The 18,534-nt window shown below is 33.4% G+C and overlaps 1 protein-coding gene and 1 long non-coding RNA gene across 5 annotated transcripts in view; one reads left to right on the top strand and one right to left on the bottom strand.

Annotated features, from left to right (window-relative positions):
• The window catches only part of LOC123550788 (uncharacterized), a 22,972-nt gene extending 9,442 nt beyond the window's left edge, over positions 1–13,530 (bottom strand). Inside the window, exons 1-6 of one of the 4 annotated variants that reach the window (XM_053540075.1) lie at positions 13,397–13,530; positions 11,647–12,639; positions 11,394–11,411; positions 7,438–7,660; positions 5,309–5,335; positions 539–721 (exon numbers count right to left, since the gene is read on the bottom strand). In XM_053540075.1, the coding sequence (XP_053396050.1) occupies positions 539–721; positions 5,309–5,335; positions 7,438–7,660; positions 11,394–11,411; positions 11,647–12,627 (1,432 nt within the window). In that variant the 5' untranslated portion in view covers positions 12,628–12,639; positions 13,397–13,530. The remainder of the gene's footprint in view (positions 1–538; positions 722–5,308; positions 5,336–7,437; positions 7,661–11,393; positions 11,412–11,646; positions 12,640–13,396) is intronic. The other 3 variants (XM_053540076.1, XM_045339174.2, XM_045339175.2) reach the window with 3 other exon arrangements.
• LOC128556136 (uncharacterized) overlaps positions 1–18,534 on the top strand; it is a 62,793-nt gene that overhangs the window by 27,732 nt on the left and 16,527 nt on the right. The gene's annotated exons all lie outside the window — the stretch shown is intronic.

An 18,534-nucleotide genomic window follows, 5' to 3' on the forward strand; every position in this document is an offset into this window, starting at 1 on the left:
TTTTTATGAATATTATGAAAATCAGATCTACTGGCAGAAATTCAAACACATTTCCCTAAATTATCTTGTGGACAATTCTCTTTTCAAATGATTTAATTTTTTTGTTGGGTTAAACATCACTTTGATACATTCATGGATATTATGGTGACTTTGGAGCTTATTATGATGGTGGAGGAGAAGATACTATCAAAGGCAGGCACCATACCTTGTTAGAACCAATGACCTTATTAAGCCAGCTTGATGGCTTCCTCATATGACAGAATTCTACATCTCCAGCAAGGTCTCAAACCTAAAGTGGTGAGGGGCAACTGATTCAAAGTCAGTGACCTTAACCACTCGGCCACAGAGGCTCCTATTTTCAAACAAAGGCAAAGCAAAGATACCTTGTATTCACTTTTGTCAGTCCAATGAGATACTAATGTTGTACAAAGCTTTTGACTGCTCCAGCTCAAAAGTTAAACCATCTATACAGCAAGCTTTAAGTCATTGTAATTGAAATATTAGTGGGTATTTACAACAGCCTTTGATTTATGCAAACCTTCAAATGATTGTTGTGGGTAGTTTTCCTCAGTGGAAAGAGCTACCCTAGCATCTTTCGGCATCTTCAGTTCCAGGGCGAGCCTCTCATACACCTCTTTGGGGATCCAGACAGCTGTGTCGGCCTGGACCTTCTCCACCTTACCATTCGTGAAACTGACTGTGATCAGTTTATCGTCAGGACCTGGAAAATATTCAATACAAAAGCTGAAACACAACCTGAGGTCACAGAAAGTTTTGTCTAAAGACAAAATGGACTGACAGTGCCAATTATATAAGATGACTTCAACTTTAAGTAGCATAGGGTCAGACTAAAACCATTAAAAGTTATTAAGTCAAATCTATTGAGAATCTATCATTTGATTCAAAGTATGATTTTTTTATAATACAGTTTTAATGTTTGAAAAAAAAATGTTATAATTTACCCTTAGCAATTATTCCAATTTTCAGGACAAGTAACGTCCTATTGTTCAAGGACTAAAAATCAGGCTCTGGACATCCTTTAAGGGGCCTTAAACTATCATGACAGATATCAAGGAAATAGAAAATGTTCATGATTTCACATTGATTAAAGGTTTATGAGAGAAATAAGTGGCTGATTGGTTGGGTTTAACACCATCTTTGGACATGTTTTAATGAACCCTGTCCATTTGTAATACTGACATAGCCTCAGCCTGATTGTTTCTTACACCTGCAGGTAGTTGCAAGTGACCAACAACTTTCTGACATATAAAAGAAAAATTTATTTGGACGTCTTAAAGTATAACAGAGACCATTTGCCTTGTAGAGAGCTCAAATTCAAAACCATAAATCAGATTGTGCAAATTTTAGAATAGAAATTAGAAAATAAATAAACGAAACTTAAACAGGTCAGCATATTTACGTTGATTATAAGAGGTGTGAACGATATATGTCCATATCAATGTTTACAGCAATTAAAGACATATTTATATAACTGAAATTAAGTTTACTTTACACCATTTTGAAGAATAAAAGATATAAAAGTTCGTATCTAATTATACAGTTAAATGTTGAAAATACTGGCACTTTTTAAACCAAGTGTTATAGGAAAAATATTCTTACATTCTTAAATCACTATTTGTATTTTGTGTTAAGTGGGAAGAGATTTTTATTTACAGAAGTTTAATCAATGAGATCTGTCATATTTCCAATTGATTAAACAAAACCTGTCGCATAGATCTATATCTTATGTTCAATATATCATATAAATGGTCTTAAAGCCTCTCTCATAATCTGAAAAAAAAAGGTTCTCCGAAAACTTGTTAAATTTTTGTATTTAAAATTGTAAATGTGTTTTTAGGTATAAACTTACTTTTTGCTCATCTCAAATTCAAAATGGTTTATGTGCAGACATTTTTTATAAATACTGTAATACCTTAATTTTTGGGATTTTTTTTGCTAATACTACACAAAACTGAGGTTGTGACAGGTTGCAACCCTTGATTTCCCTTGTGCGAGTCTTTCGATCTTTCCTTGGGTAAAATTTTATTCCAAGTTCATTCAAGAAGAAAAACATATAGACAAATAGATTTCAAATCTTGTTTTATTTAATAATGGTACATAACATGATAATTTCAAACAGATGTACCACATTAATTAAAGCTGATTTTTTTACATACATTAAGGACATATATATCGAAAACAATTACTTGCATAAATTGTATTTAAACATTTTTATTGTAGCAACCAAGTTTATCGAGATTTTACCATCAATGCTTCAAAATGAATGTCAAACTTGAATCAAAATACCTGCTGTCAACTAAATCTCTTAATCTAGTAGAATAACCTTGATAACTGATACAAAAAAAATGCAAAATATATAGACAGATAAACAAAACTGTATAATCATGGTACATGTATATAATTTCTACAAAATTAATAAAAGAAATGTGTGTTTCAATGATCGCAAAAGAAAATGTATTTTATGAACAAGCAGGTACTTCTAATAAGGGTAACTTTCTAGCTAAAATGACTCATAAACACTCTTTATAAGAAATATTTCTGTCATGATAAGGTCTGTCTGGTAGAACCTATGTTCTTGATTTTATTTTTTTTTCTCAAAAGAAAAAACAGATTCTTACAAGACCTCTATAAGACAGAGTTAGGAAAGAAACGCAACTATTTGAACTAACAGACCATGACAAAAAAGTCTTCACTCTTTCACTCCTGAATCCCATCAAAATATCATACATTTCTCAAATAATTTTGAAACAATTTGATGCTAAACCCAACCAAACCACTCTGCTGTCTAAAACATTCTGCAGTTATTGAGTTAACACATCATTTTGCATAATCATTTACCTGATCACCTGATGATTTAACAGTTCCAAAATGCCCGATATATTAGTGAAAGGTAGATTGTAAAAGCTACTGTTATTTTCCCTAGGTTTAGTCACAGGGATCCGTCACCTGCTATGACAGAGGGGAGAAATTTTTATGATAGAAGGGAATTTTTTTGTTTTAAATGTTTTTTAGATGAAATTCAAGAACTTATAAAATTATGTAAAAAAAATCACCCATAAAAAACATAAATATAGACTATATTTATGTTTTTATGGGTAATTATTTTTTTTACATATAAGTTCTTGAATTTCACCTAAAAAGCATTTAAAACAAAAAAAAATCCCCTCTATCATAAATTTTTTTCCCCTCTATCATAGCACGTGACGGATCCCTGTGGGTTTAGTTACCAGCATCGCAGATACAGTAGAAAAGAACCAGTTCATCACAGAAATCTGTGAGTTCTATAGAAGATGCATCTGGGTCTGAGTCTGGAAACCAGTTTCAGAATGCAATCTTGCCATTGGTCAATTTCAAAATTCAGCCCAGATTGAACCAATCAAATGCTAGAGATTTGTGACTGGTTTCCAAATTTTATTTTAAAACATTGATCCAGCGACAGACTGATTGATTCTGAGCTCACTATTGAAACTGAACAGAGACAAGGTTGCATAGCAACAGACTCTGCAGTACAGTGGAAGAGACCCTTTTCCAAATCTGGCTAATATTAATTGCAAACTTCTTTGATAAATTAGCCAAGAAAAAAACAGACACAATTTTGTCCAAATCTATTCTACCATCTACAATTAGAACTAAGGGATTGAGAAAAGCAAGAAAGAAAATCAGTATTAAAATGAGGTTTCTCTGTTTTGCTATGAAAAAATGTAACAACCTTTGGCCAGCTTCATGTGAAAATGTATTCTCTCCAAATATTTCCCAACATTAAATGAAAGCTTAAAATCTTAAGCAAGGAAAATTTGGTTTTGCAGATCTCATAATTTGTAATGTCAGTTAATTATGCTGTTGCTGAATCAGCATTTTATTTGTTGAATCAGCAATTTATTTTATGGTGTAGCACAAGCTTTCTATTATGTTTCCTCAATTTTAAAACAAATGAATACACATTACAAATTAAAATATTTTAGGCCTACCATTTTACTAAGCAAATGATCTGAAACATTGTAAATATCTGCATTTAATTTAATTTAAAAAAAAAACTTTATCGTTACTCTGCAGAAAGAAAATAAATTTATCAAATATTTGTGAGAAATGACTGTAACACTAAGTCTTGTAAAGACTTTCAAATACTGGCAACCTGAACATTGAATATCAATTTTTACATAAGCTTACTGAACATGTTTGGACTGTTCAATGAATTTAAAGATTTACAAATATAACTGGGAGAAGTATTGCCCATGAAAACTTTTGCCAGACTGTCCTATGAAATTATTAAATATTGACGAATTAAAATTTGTATAAAATCCAGAATACTGTTTTGCTAGGTTGACAATCATATTAATGTCAAGGTCACTTGGTGTCTGTCTGCCTTATTGTAGTGGACCCGTATTGACAATCGGCTATTTCAGTTCTTTTAGTTATTCTGTGTATGCGATTTTGGCATGAAAAATAATTTTCTGTTACGGCCGAAGTATGCCAAATTCACACCGGTTCACTACCTTTAATGATGGATAAGTTGCAGCTGCTCTAGCTAGCATGTTTGCCCAACAGAGGTTCACGCCTGGGTAGAACCACTGATGATCGACAAGCATGCTGGATCACTTCCTCTCCTTGAAAGTAATTTCTTGCAAATTCATGAAAAAACTACGTCTTAAGTAGAGAAATTGCAATACCATCAATCAATATCGCTGGATAAGTTTACTTCTTATTGTAAAAAAAACACAAAAAAAAAAACACCATAATATTATGGTACTTAATTGAATTAAGAGTTCAACAAAATTACATGTAAACATTAACTGTTTGGAAACGGTACAAATTATAAATGTGACTGGGAAACTAATGGTATCAAAACTGTGATATACTAGACATAACAAAACTAAATAATGTATATTACTTAAGGATTTCAATGTTTTACCATGGCCAGAGTTTTTGTTTTTCTTTATCTACATATATAGGACCTTGATGTTGGTAATGTGTTATTTTAAACATGCATGTTTGATAACTTAGTTTACTTTCGCAAAAAAAAGTTTACTGGTAGATAGAAAACAAATACTTTTTGTTAAACAAAATTCCATTACATGTATATACAACTGGACGAATCAACAAAACAATTAGTATAACAATTTTATCAAAATAAAAAAAAAGATTTCTCAAAATACGGAAAAATGCCTGTTTTCAACATAACTTTGAACAGACAAAGTAACAAGAACTCTGGTTATCATGGTAACCATGGAAACACACAACAACATGAAACTGGCCATGACAAGCCTTATGTAATGATAAAATGAGTTACCAAATCTTATTGCAATGTTGTATCTGTCTGTAAAATGTGAAATAAATGTCTACATTGTACAGAATACAGAGACAATTTTAAAAAAAAAAGCCAAAATTTAAATATTGTTTGTCTACCCAATCACACAAAAAGGCAGAAAGGAGATCTGGGCTTTCATACCAGCTAATTTCTCAAAAGAAACTTTCAGTGTGTGGGAAATTAACAAGAAAGATTTGGAATTAAAGTTCTTCTACATAAGATGGAAAACAAACACTATCACAAGCTTTTGGCTGAAAACAACTATCCAGTGAACGTTAAAATATTGATATGGTTTTAGATTTTTTTTAACAAAGAATGAAACACATTATTCCAAACAAAAAAAAACAACACCTTACATGTCAGCCATTTGTGAAACAAACAAATAAACTTATCATTTTGGGTATAATGTATTTTCAGTAGTCTACAATACTATGCTAATTTCACAAGATGTGACTTAAGACAAGTTCACCATAAGCACATAAAATTTGTGATACAGAGACAAGAAGATTTATTTTTCACTAGGAAAACCTGTGCAAACAAAAGTAAAGAATTAAAGCCACTGTTTTTTCCATTAATAATTTTGAGAATCTAGTAACAGAATTTGAAAAACCAGTGAACAAATACAGTTTCAAAAAATATGTAACATATGTCCTCAAAACATTGTAGCAGTGAAAAATTAGTGATCACATATACCCATGATTCTTTACAATATTGTTCAGTGTAATGATCTGCATTAAACAAGTGTTCTGTCATGGAATGCAACATACTTTATAAACTCTATAGCAGCATTTTCAGCAGAAGAAAAATCATGCAGCCAGAGTTTTAAGACAGACTAATTGGATGAAACTATGGCAACAAATTTAGGATGGTGTCATGTTAAATGGACCCAATCCTGCAAGTGATTCAGGCCTTTCAACTTGAGTAAATATGGTAATGTCCTGTAAGTGATTCAGGCCTTAAAACTTGAGTAAATATGGTTATGTCCTGTAAGTGATTCAGGCCTTACAACTTGAGTAAATATGGTAATGTCCAGTAAGTGATTCAGGCCTTACAACTTGAGTAAATATGGTAATGTCCTGTAAGTGATTCAGGCCTTACAACTTGAGTAAATATGGTAATGTCCTGTAAGTGATTCAGGCCTTGTAACTTGAGCAAATATGGTAATGTCCTGTAAGTGATTCAGGCCTTGTAACTTGAGTAAATATGGTGAGGTCCTGTAAGTGATTCAGGCCTTTCAACTTGTGTAAATATGGTAATGTCCTGTAAGTGATTCAGGCCTTACAACTTGAGTAAATATGGTGAGGTCCTGTAAGTGATTCAGGCCTTACAATTTGAGTAAATACGGTAATGTCCTGCAAGTGATTCAGGCCTTACAACTTGAGTAAATATGGTGAGGTCCTGTAAGTGATTCAGGCCTTACAACTTGAGAAAATACGGTAATGTCTTGCAAATGATTCAGGTCTTACAACTTGAGTAAATATGGTAATGTCCTGTAAGTGATTCAGGCCTTACAACTTGAGTAAATACGGTAATGTCCTGGAAGTGATTCAGGCCTTGCAACTTGAGAAAATACGGTAATGTCCTGTAAGTGATTCAGGCCTTACAACTTGAGTAAATATGGTAATGTCCTGTAAGTGATTCAGGCCTTTCAACTTGAGAAAATACGGTAATGTCTTGTAAGTGATTGGCCTTATAACTAGTAAATACGGTAATGTCCTGTAAGTGACTGACCTTATAACTAGTAAATACGGTAATGTCCTGTAAGTGATTGGCCTTATAACTAGTAAATAAGGTAATGTCCTGTAAGTGATTGGCCTTATAACTAGTAAATACGGTAATGTCCTGTAAGTGATTGGCCTTATAACTAGTAAATGGTAGTGTCCTGTAAGTGATTGGCCTAATAACTAGTAAATACAGTAATGTCTTGTAAGTGGTAATGTCCTGTAAGTGATTGGCCTTATAACTAGTAAATATGATAATGTCTTGTAGGTGATTCAGGACTGACAACTTGAGTAAATATGGTAACGTTCTGTAATTGATTGGCCTTATAACTGAGTAAATATGTACAGTACTGTCCCAAAAGCGATTGGTCTAATAACAGTAATGCTTACCTTCTGCCTGTCTTTTTTCATGCCCTTCTAAAACAGTTCCTGGGCCATATCTCTCCCCCTCAGGCTCCCAGGGTGCTAGCACCTTATCTCCTGTCAGAATTGTGTGTCGTTTAGCATCCTCATAGTCAATGATATCAAATACATGGGTGTCTTGGTAAGCTGTTTCTGTAAACTTGCCATGTTTACACGGTCCAAAACCAACCAGGAACTTATCTGACAGTATCTGAAACAATAACAATAAATTGAGAAATGAAGCCGAACAAAACCAAAATCAACTTTCTTCTCCATCTATGTTTAGCTAAACTGTTCTTACTACAATTTGATAGGGCTAAGTGCGGGGTCTCCATCTGGGCTGTGCAGCTGTTTACCAATGTTCTTAAAAATAAATTATGCCATAAGATTAAGTTCGCTGCATATACAGGCAATAAAGTTTTATCCAGCACTTAAGAGTGATAAACCCTCAAGTAAAAATGTACTGTATTCAACCACTAAATTATTTGCAGCAATAACCCAAAGAAGATAGCAAACAAGGTAGAAGTCCATAGATATGTGATCACAAACATCTATATTGTTACCACAAATGCTATAAATGATTTTTAAGATTAAGACATATCTGAAATGGTAAAAAAAATGCCTTTGATTTTAAAAAGGACATTCACTTTAAGATATTCAGACAACTTGCAATAAGATCTTTTCACATGGTTTTAAATAAATTAAAGACCATGAATTATAACAGTTAGCAGATTTGTTAAACATTAAAGTGCACCACTAGGTACAATTTGCAACTTCAAAGAAAAATATATCAGCTTTTAATTTGATTTCAATTGCTCTGACTGAAAGTTAAGTTCAGACATTTTCAAGTCTTCTGATAAGACAAGAACACAAAATGTATTTACATTTCAAACATGCAAACACCATAAATTCTAGATGTAAATTTATAAGAAAAATTGCACTTGACTTGCTTATATGATTAGGTAAAATCAATAGATCTCAAAGATAAAGGCTATGTATTAACTGTATTAATGAGTTTTAACAGTATATCGAGTTTTAACGGTATATTGCAGTTTCAACACCACTTGAAAAGGTCCGATAACACAATAGCCTTTGTATTGACAATACAAACAATACTGCAGTACACATATAGAAGATCAAATATCAGAAATAAGCCGTTTAAGTTTTTCACACAAATACTGTACTAATACCACGAGAATGAAACCAATTATTTCAAAATAAATGATATTAATTAATAATGTGCTTTTTACATATTTCTTCGTTCTGATACCAGATTTTAAGCTGATTGGGCAAGTTTAACTTTTGCATTTTAAGGGCTATTTCCATTCCACAGAAAACACACAGCCGAAGAAATGCAGTAATGATTTATAAACTTTGTACCCCCATTTTAACTGGACTGGCCTAAGGGTTGTGTAAAATGTTCTCAGATTTTGAGCCTAGGATATAAAGGGATTTAGCTCTATCTCTTAAGCTAAAAAGTAAAGTACAAATTACATTAATTACAAAATGATGATTATTTTTCCAAAAATAAATGATTCAACACATCGGTTACTATATTATTTATAACAAATTTTATTATTTTGTATTGTATGTAATTAATCATTCAATCAAACACAATACAGCATCAGTAAAGACTCAGATACCAAATTTACAGTAGTTGCCTAGCAACGATTACTCTTAATGGAAACAATCACATTATTTAACACACATACTGGTTTTCTACTGAAATAACATAGCAACAATGTCGATATCTAAGAAGCATTAATTTTTGATGACATTGGGTATTTACAAAGACAAATAGGTAGTTACTAAGTTCCACTACAAAGAACCTGTAATCAATAAAGTACCACTTATCTTCACAGATAATCAATTGAGAGTAAATACTCTTGAAAGATGTCTAAATGATACAAAACTGGCAGCTTCAGGCAGAACCTGAGATTAGCCATTATCTCTGGCATTTCTACAGAATCATGGATTCAGTATTAGAGAGGTTTCAAACTTAAGTTATTTTCATAGATAAAATCATTTCCTCCAGAAGACTGGCATGACTTTTTCCAGAATTTTTCAGCAAAAGAGAAAAAATCATAATATTTCAAATGATTTGTCTCAACAGTGAAATTTTAGGTTTTACTCCAACAATTTTAAAATATATGTCTAATTTTGGGTCACCATGGGATGAAACTGAGTAAAATGAAAGTCATTAACATGCTAATACGGTCAGTATGGTAACTACATCTATTTAACCTTTACCCTGTTATACTTCTAAAATGGACTGGTCCATCATTCAGTGTGGATAGTATCATTTTTATCTGAAGGCATGTTCAATGAAAATTTACTGACTGAATAGCAAACAGTGCAGACCATGATCAGCCTGCACAGATCTTGGTCTGCACTGGTTGCAAAGGTAGAATCACTTTCCGACAGCAAAGGCAGAAAGAATCACTTGCCGACAGCCAAGGCAGAATCACTTGCTGACAATAGGCCTGGGTAAAGGTTAAACTGAGGTGCTGATAACATCTACTGTTTTTTCTTAATGTAAAATGTAAAAGTTTTAGTTCTATTCTACTTTTAAATTATCAAAGGACATAGAAGGTTCAGAACTAATTCAGTTATTTAATAAATGAATACTAAAATATAAGTATACAAATATAAAAGAGCTATTCTCAGCTAAAATTCTTCCCTTATGTTAATTTGTGTATGCTACTAGACTAGTATATACCTGCTCGTCCTAAAAGAAATTCACAGAAATGAAGTAAGTATGAAATTTCAGATTCTAAAAGGTCAAGCAATAAAATTCTACCCAGTTTAAGATATTTAACTGTCCTGCAAAATGGCATGAGAAAGACAAGCTAAGATATGTTAGTCTTTAGACATAAAACTGCCTTTAAAGTGCCTTAAGTGAATGGAAGTGCAAAAATTCCAGTCAAACTAGCTAGTATTGAAATTATTATGAAAAAGTGAATCTTTCATGACTTGGTTTTCCTAATGATGGAAATATGTTCCCAAACACCAGGAATTTTGTTGTGGTTTTGATCTACAATTTAGGGTAGAGAAATGGTCAAAACTAACATGTACATTATCAGTACATTTAACTTATTGTTTGTATCACAAATATTAACTGAAGAAAAAGTTTCTAAATATATATTTGACCTCAAGTTAAATTATTATTTCTATTTATCAAAATGTGGAGGACTATAGCCTTCATGAAAAATATATTAACTTTCATTTAAATTTTGAATTGCTGCATGGAGACAAATATTTTACTATAAAATCATTATCATTCATGGCAATCTCATTTTTGTGGACTTTACTTATGCGGTAACCAGTAGAATTAAATTCCAACAATTAAATAAAATTTTCATTATTTTATCTTCTAAACATGTGGGAAGGGCTGCTTATAATGTTGGTATAACTTAAAGTCCAACCCATTTGCTATTTTCATACGTTTGTACTAGATCTGTGTATATTATGTTTGTAATGGAAATATGCAATAAAATAATGATTAAACCAAAGTAACTGTTTAATACTATTGTCAAAAGTACTACAGTAAGTATTAAGTAAGTCATTTACAAAGAATTATGAAAAAGAAATATGAAAAAAATAATAACAATATCACCATACCTAAAATAATGGAAGAAAAAGAAGAAATTAAGATTAAGGGAATTAGGGCAAAACCATGTTTAGGAATTATTTTACTAAGTCTGCTGTCAGAATGTACAGAAAAAAATCACACAACACAGAAACATTACTTTATAACAACACTCAATTTGATCAAATACAACAATTACAAATTTAAAATACATCACATATATCAATATAAAATAAATTTGTGTTTCACTAGCACTTCTATGATATAATTTTTAAAACTGTACAAAATCCGACATTTTTTTCTGAATAATCTGACACAAACTTCAGACAAATGTACAATAACTATGGTAACTTACTTTTTCATCAAATTTGCTCTGTATCAAAAAGTTTCAGAAATGTTATTTTACATGGAATGTAGATAAAAATTCTTTGCTTCATCAAATATACATTAAATTTGCAAGAAATGGAAGTTATCAATCACAGAATATAAAACAAAATTATTCTTGTTCACCTGCAGAAAAAATTTCAACATGGAATTTCAAATTTCTATGTGACTGAATTTATCTGTTTACATATATATTTTACCTTACAAGCATGTCAAGTACTGACCTGGCTTTTTACAGTTGCCTTGTAGAAGTAGCCATCGTCAAGTCTTCGTGCAATAACAGCTTTGTTGATTAGTAGGGACCCTGCAGCAGGGGAAAGGCCTGATGTTTCTATACTCTCAACCATCTGTTCTTGCGACTTCAGCCAACCTCGGGCTGGTCTATAACGACTCCAGGCATAGGGATAGTAGTATCTGTAGGGCGTACTTAGCCAATCACTCCAATATGGACCCCAGGGTGGTCCATAAAAAGGTGGTACTCTTCCATACATAGCTCTAGGTGCAAGTGAAACACTCTCTTCTGGATCAACTTGAAGGGTTGTTGCAACACTACATTTCTGTAAGTTTGGTCTAACAGTTCCATTTATGGTGCGTATAATTCTTTCACTAGCATGTTCAGATCGGTAAATAGGTGTAATTCTTTCAACACATCCATGGGTGGTTAATGCAACAATATGAAATGAGCCAAATGATTCAATTGCTAAGTCCTCAAGGAATTCAATTGCAGCTGATTCTGTGGTTTCTTCAGTTGACAGATACACGCAGTGAATTGGTCGATAATCCCCGATGCTGGCAACATGTTCAAGTATGTCAGCTGGATGATGGTCAGGAAGCCCATCTGTTACCAGATAAACAGCATTACAAAGTGGGTCGTTAAGAGCTGTGAGCAAAGCCTCTTTTGTATTTGTACCAGTTTTAGCCTGAAGTTTGTTAATCCATTCCTTTGCAACACTAACAGTTTGTGGTGTACATGTTACTAGTTTGTCAGACCACTGAGTTACTTCTGAATTAAATTCAATGATATTGAACATGTATGGTTTTCCAGAATTTCCCATTTTCTGTAGTGTTTCAATCAAATGTTCCTTTACCATTTCTATTCCCTTGTACATACTGCCTGATGTGTCAATGCAAAACGTGACATTTTTCTCAAGGACTTCCCCAAATATTGTGGGTATTCCCCGTGGCTCTATCACTGTAGATGCCATTTTTATTTTTTACTGAAATCAAGCAGAGAAAAATATTTATGTACAAAATGCACTGCAAAATCATCAATTTTGGACTGCTCCTGTTTTGAAACCCTTTGTTACTTAGACTTAACTGCCCTCTTGCCCAAGTTTGGTCATTGCAAACGAAAATGAGACATATCTAATTGCAAAGATCAGACTTGCAAGGAAGACCCATTAGTGTATAAGGCTGTATATGTTAGAAATTATAGGTACTGCAAAAAATAATACTCTTTTTAGTGAATGACAGGAATGACATGTAGAGAAGAAACGTTGGAGCACTTTTAGAATCTGTCCGTAGGTAAAATCTGCATAATTTGCAATATCCAGTACCTGTATGGTTTAAATAAAGGTAAGGCTTTTTTAGTTTGTATATTTCATAATTGGGGGGCTGCTGCCCCCCACACCCCCCGCATTTTCTAAACCTGGCGAGGAAAATATATCCATGCTACCATATCGATAAATAAAAGAATGCCCAAATAACGAGAATAGCTACGGACAGATTCTAAAGTCTAGCCGAAACGTTTTCCTTCGATACAGTGTGAAATAAATTATGTTTTATTAATGTCATAATAATGTAAAATACAATACCATAATTTTTAAGGCCATGACAGATTGGCAGTATATATAGGCACTGATAGATTCTAAGATAGTTATATCAGAGCATTTGTTTTAAATGTTTATGCACTGTTATTTGGGCAAAATGCTAACAGTTTAAATTAACAAGCAAAATCTTAAAACCATAACCTACCAGTTTTGTCAAAATACTAGCGAAAATCCTTTTCTTTCAATTTTCCAATTTATTTATTTCACCTGAGCACCTGTCGCTAAGGAAGCCATTTGTAAACCGGAAGTAAACTTTGTTAATTGGGTAAGGTAAAATTATTTACCTTTCTACTGAAGTTATTTCCCTTCATCTGCCTGCAATCCGATTTGTGCGGATCATCAATCCGTCAATGAGAAAAAGAAAAAGAACAACCACCACAACAATACTAATACTAATACTAATACGAAGAAGAATAAGATTTGAATTGACCATTATTAGAGATAAGAAGAACCAGAGCCCGCCTAGTAATGTTTCTTCCGCCATGTAGTAGCTATATATCCGGAAAAGAATTTATTAATACCAGCTGATCCAAGAACGCGGCATGGACATGGTAACACATATACAGCTTCAGACACATTGGCACATCCAAAGATTCTTATAAGTATTCATTTTTCTCTAGAACAGTAGGTCAGTGGAACATGTTGCCGGCTGTCGCACACACAACAGCCACAGTTGACTCCTTCAAAGCTTATGTCACTATGCCTGTCCTAATCTCTGCCCTCAGTCTTTAAACACCGACCAGTGTACAAAGTTTTATTAATGTAAAATTTGGAAAGTTTTATTGTTTTGGCACATGTACAAATTTGTTGTAAAAACACCATAAATTTTTATTCAGCGCCTACACATAATCTTCAAAGTTATGAAGGAGTGTAGTAATTTGAAGAAGAAGAAGAAGAAGAAAAAGAAGAGGAATGATAAAAATAATATATATGTTGAGTCCATCTATCAGTCTTTCTATACTGGCTAACCCTGTACATAAGTAGACAGTGCCACAGCTCAGCTACTAATAAACTGCAATTGTTTTTTTCCTACTGGTAGGCCTACTCTTTCTTATTTCTAACATCTTAAAAACTCTGGAAACCCTGCCCATAATACTCGTGATATTTATAAGACAGAACACAGACCACAGACAGATCTCTTTGAATATATTGTCTAATCATTTTCAGGGACCTTCACCTACTTTCGTGCGGATTGTTAGTAGAAATAAAAGGAACTGGGTCAAATAAAATGGATAGGAAAATGTGTTAATGATTATTATATCATGGTAAGGGATGTTCGATGATGCACTGAACTGCTCAAGACCCACCACAGTCAAGTGACTTACCTTTATCTCCCACAATCATTCTGATAATACTGGTATAATACATCTATACTACAAGATGACAGATGGACAATTTAGGCCTTCCCTAAATTATTGTTTTTACAAATTCATCTGCAAACTTATTCTGTAAGTATTTGAAAAACATAGATCAATACCTATCTTACACTGTAGAAGAAAAATGTTGTCTAAACTCAACTTAAAGGCCAGAAACCACCAATTCTTAAAAGTACAGGGATTTTACTGGGAATAACGTAATCGTTTACCTGGGAATAAAGTAAAGTTTAGTCCGTTCTGACTGGTCAGTAATGTAAACAAACCCAAGAAGTGATGTACATTTTTATATACTGAGGTTTACTAGTTTGACTGAAAAAAGTTTCATGAAACGGTTTTCGCTTGCTATACCAATGTATCATTCACGCGAAGTATACTCACATATAATATCACTATTCATATGTTTTTCATCCGTTAATATGTTGAGTCCATCTATCAGTCTTTCTATACTGGCTAACCCTGTACATAAGTAGTCAGTGCCACAACTCAGCTACTAATATACTAATAAACTGCAATTGTTTTTTTCCTACTTGTAGGCCTACTCTTTCTTATTTCTAACATCTTAAAAACTCTGTAAACCCTGCCCATAATACTCGTGATATTTATGAGACAGTACACAGACCACAGACAGATCTCTTTGAATATATTGTCTAATCATTTTCAGGGACCTACACCTACTTTCGTGCGGATTGTTAGTAGAAATAAAAGGAACTGGGTCAAATAAAATGCTTGAACTAAGATTATTCTTGAAAAGAACATGTTTCTATTTGTGGAAGGCCGTACACGCCGTAATTCATGTTATAATGGAAGTAGATGGGAAAATAATTGGTGGTCTCTAACCTTAACATATTAGGTACTTTGCCTACTGCTGAATTCATTTACCTTGATGAATAAGAGCCGTCGTTGAGATCAAAACTTGTATTGGTCATATTTTAATCAGTAAACACAGTAAAAGTTTGTAACACATGTGTACACACAACTAGTAAGGATGGTAATAATTAAAGTCTACTGAATTGTCAATTATTGTTCTTGTGTTTCCGTTCTGCATGTAAGGCATTTACGTTCTCTGCTATGGCTGTTTGTTGCGACAGATTATTTACTCATTGGATTATTTGCATGATTTTTTTAATAACTTGTAACAATGTTTTCTTGTGGTAGTTGACACTGAAAACTTAATGTTTGAAATTCATTCATTATTTCAAAGAGGTGTATGACATGATCAGCATGTTCACGTTGATAATACAACGTTTCCATACCTAGTTTTCTGAGTCTTTTATTATATGTTAAATCTTTCATTCCACACACAAGTTTTGTTGCACGCCTCTGAACGTTTTCAGTTGAAACGATGTGCATCTTAAAGTTTGGGGATCACATTACACTAGTATATTCAGGAAGCAGTTTGACGAAACTTTTATACAGGGAAAGAAAAATATCAACATGTAAGGAAAAAATGTATTACGAATCGTCCCCAGTGACTGATTGTTATTTTCCTCCTTTTTGTGCAATATGCTCATAAAACTTGATGAGTTCATCGTCGAAAATAACTCCTATTTTTTCTTTATATATTCAATAGGGGTATCTCCAGATTTATAATATTGTGTATCAACACTGTCCTTCCCTAGATCCATGCACTTACATTTCCCGGTTTTTAATTTCGGTTGCCATTTATCTGACCAAGCTGATAATGCTGACTGTATAAGACTGTCTCGAGATCTATCAGAGACATTTGATATTTTACGGTACAACTCTTTATATAATCGGCAGATAATTTGCTACATTTTGAACAGCCTTGGGCAGGTCGTTAATATGTATCAGAAAAAAGATATATGGCCCATTGTCCAGTTTGCCAGGAACCTCCATATTGTAAGAATTACTTACAACCTCTATCACTGTGTGTACGAGTTGTAACATCTTTTTAAAGCTGCATGAATTATAACAGATATGAGACATGCCTGTTGGACCTAAATCACTATCATGAGCGTTTCCACTTTTGATAGTAGTCCAGTTATGGTTCAGTTAGAACGCATACTACCGTACCAAGGGCGTGCGTTTTCGTTCAATAAAATGCGTTTGAATAATGATTTACATTGATTTACCTTGATCCTGTCGGCCGTTAAGTGAGCGTAACTCGTGGTGGTCCAACTGAAATATGTTGCTTGTAGGAAAAGTTGTTCACATGTGCCATGCACGTGATGGATGTATCAATCTACTGAAAGCTACCAAATTTATTGTCTTTGTGCGAACTTCAGCCACCTTGAATAGGAAGATCAGCCGGTTTCACTGACGGCGCCGTTGTAGAGTCGGAAGTTCCTGTGTACTCAACATCTTTGTTACACAGCCCACATCTCTGGATTTGTAGTCGCCTGTTATGAATCAAGCTGCTTGACGCTGAACCTTTTCTAATTTATTGATGTTATACTTTCCCATGGGTCCCAGATAATTGATCCATAGTCCAATACATTTGTATTGCTCGTACAAGTGAAATGTAAGCGGTTTTCCGACATTCAAGTGGACAATGACGCAAATTTCTTCTAAGAAGAGCCATTGTAGAGTCTTAGAGTCTTATTTAATATTTTGCAAGTTCCATTTCGAAGTTCAGTTTAGCAGTCTTACATGCTCTTGTTGCTTTGTTACGGACTTCTGCATACTTTTGAAAGTTTTGTTTTGTACGGCACATTACATAGGATTTTCATGCTTTCTTTTTCTCCTGAATTGCTAGTAAAGCCTCTCTATTTAACCAAGGTTTCTTTTTCGACCTGTTCGAAGGTTTTATCTTGGGTAAATGTTTGTCAGTCAGTCGAAGAGTTTATGGTAGACATAAAATTTTCCCAGAAATTCTATGTTATCACATTCAATTTCGCACCAAGATGTATCTTTCAAGGTCTCTCTCATAGACTGGCAATCTCCCTTATAGAAATTTGGACGTGGATCTTCACATTGTTTAATTTCTGTATATGTTACATGTAAACTTAAATGAAAGACAGGCGTGGTCACTAGCACAGATTGGCGGTAAAATATCGAGATCGTTTAACATACCAAGTTCGTTTGTAAAAATCAAATCAAGCCGCGACGATGATTGTCCCACACGATGCCTAGTATTTTTACCTAAATGTTTGTACAGGAATAAGTCCTTAAATGAAGAACTGTGTTCGACACTATCGTATATGACAGTAGAAGTTCCCAGTTCAAACCACCATAATTAGAATCACCAACTATAAGGACGTGAGTGTCCTTCAGAATATGAAATAAGGCACTGCCTCAATCGGGAATCGATCCGACTTCAACTCATCCCATAACACTTAAAAAGAACTGTCTAATGACAGCACGGAAGGACACATTTTTAATTCGATAGTAAATATCTCATTAGGTATATCGCATGTCACCGTCGAGGGATCGATCCCGATTTTCGTCGCTACGCGTAGGATCGATTCCCTATCAATTTAAAGGTAGATTTTGGAATAAAAACAACACTACCCATATTGTATTTTATTATACCTCACATAAATGTCCAATGCAAATTTCCCATTAGTTTAACTTGAATAATATATCATATTCTCCAGTGATTTTATATCTCATGTGCAAAATCGTTATCAATTTCTGCGCATGTGATATATCCATAATTTCATATCATGCGCAACAGCGCTATTTTGTATTTCTGCGCATGTGATATTATTTTTTGCACATCTCCCGTTGAGAGATCGATACTTTCGCATTGATTAAAAGACTAGGACGATAAATTTTCAGGCGAGGCGCTTACATATACTTTAGGATTAAATTACCTTTTCTGGTGTTCATGCATGTGTGAACCCTGTCGATTTGTCTTTTTTTAATGATTTGTTCTACGTGCCAAAAATTTCGAAAACAACTTTTTATCAAATATTGAATCGAAACTATCACCATCAGATTGGAA

The sequence above is a fragment of the Mercenaria mercenaria genome, chromosome 4 (assembly GCF_021730395.1).
Source record: "Mercenaria mercenaria strain notata chromosome 4, MADL_Memer_1, whole genome shotgun sequence".
In the NCBI taxonomy this organism is placed as follows: domain Eukaryota; kingdom Metazoa; phylum Mollusca; class Bivalvia; order Venerida; family Veneridae; genus Mercenaria; species Mercenaria mercenaria.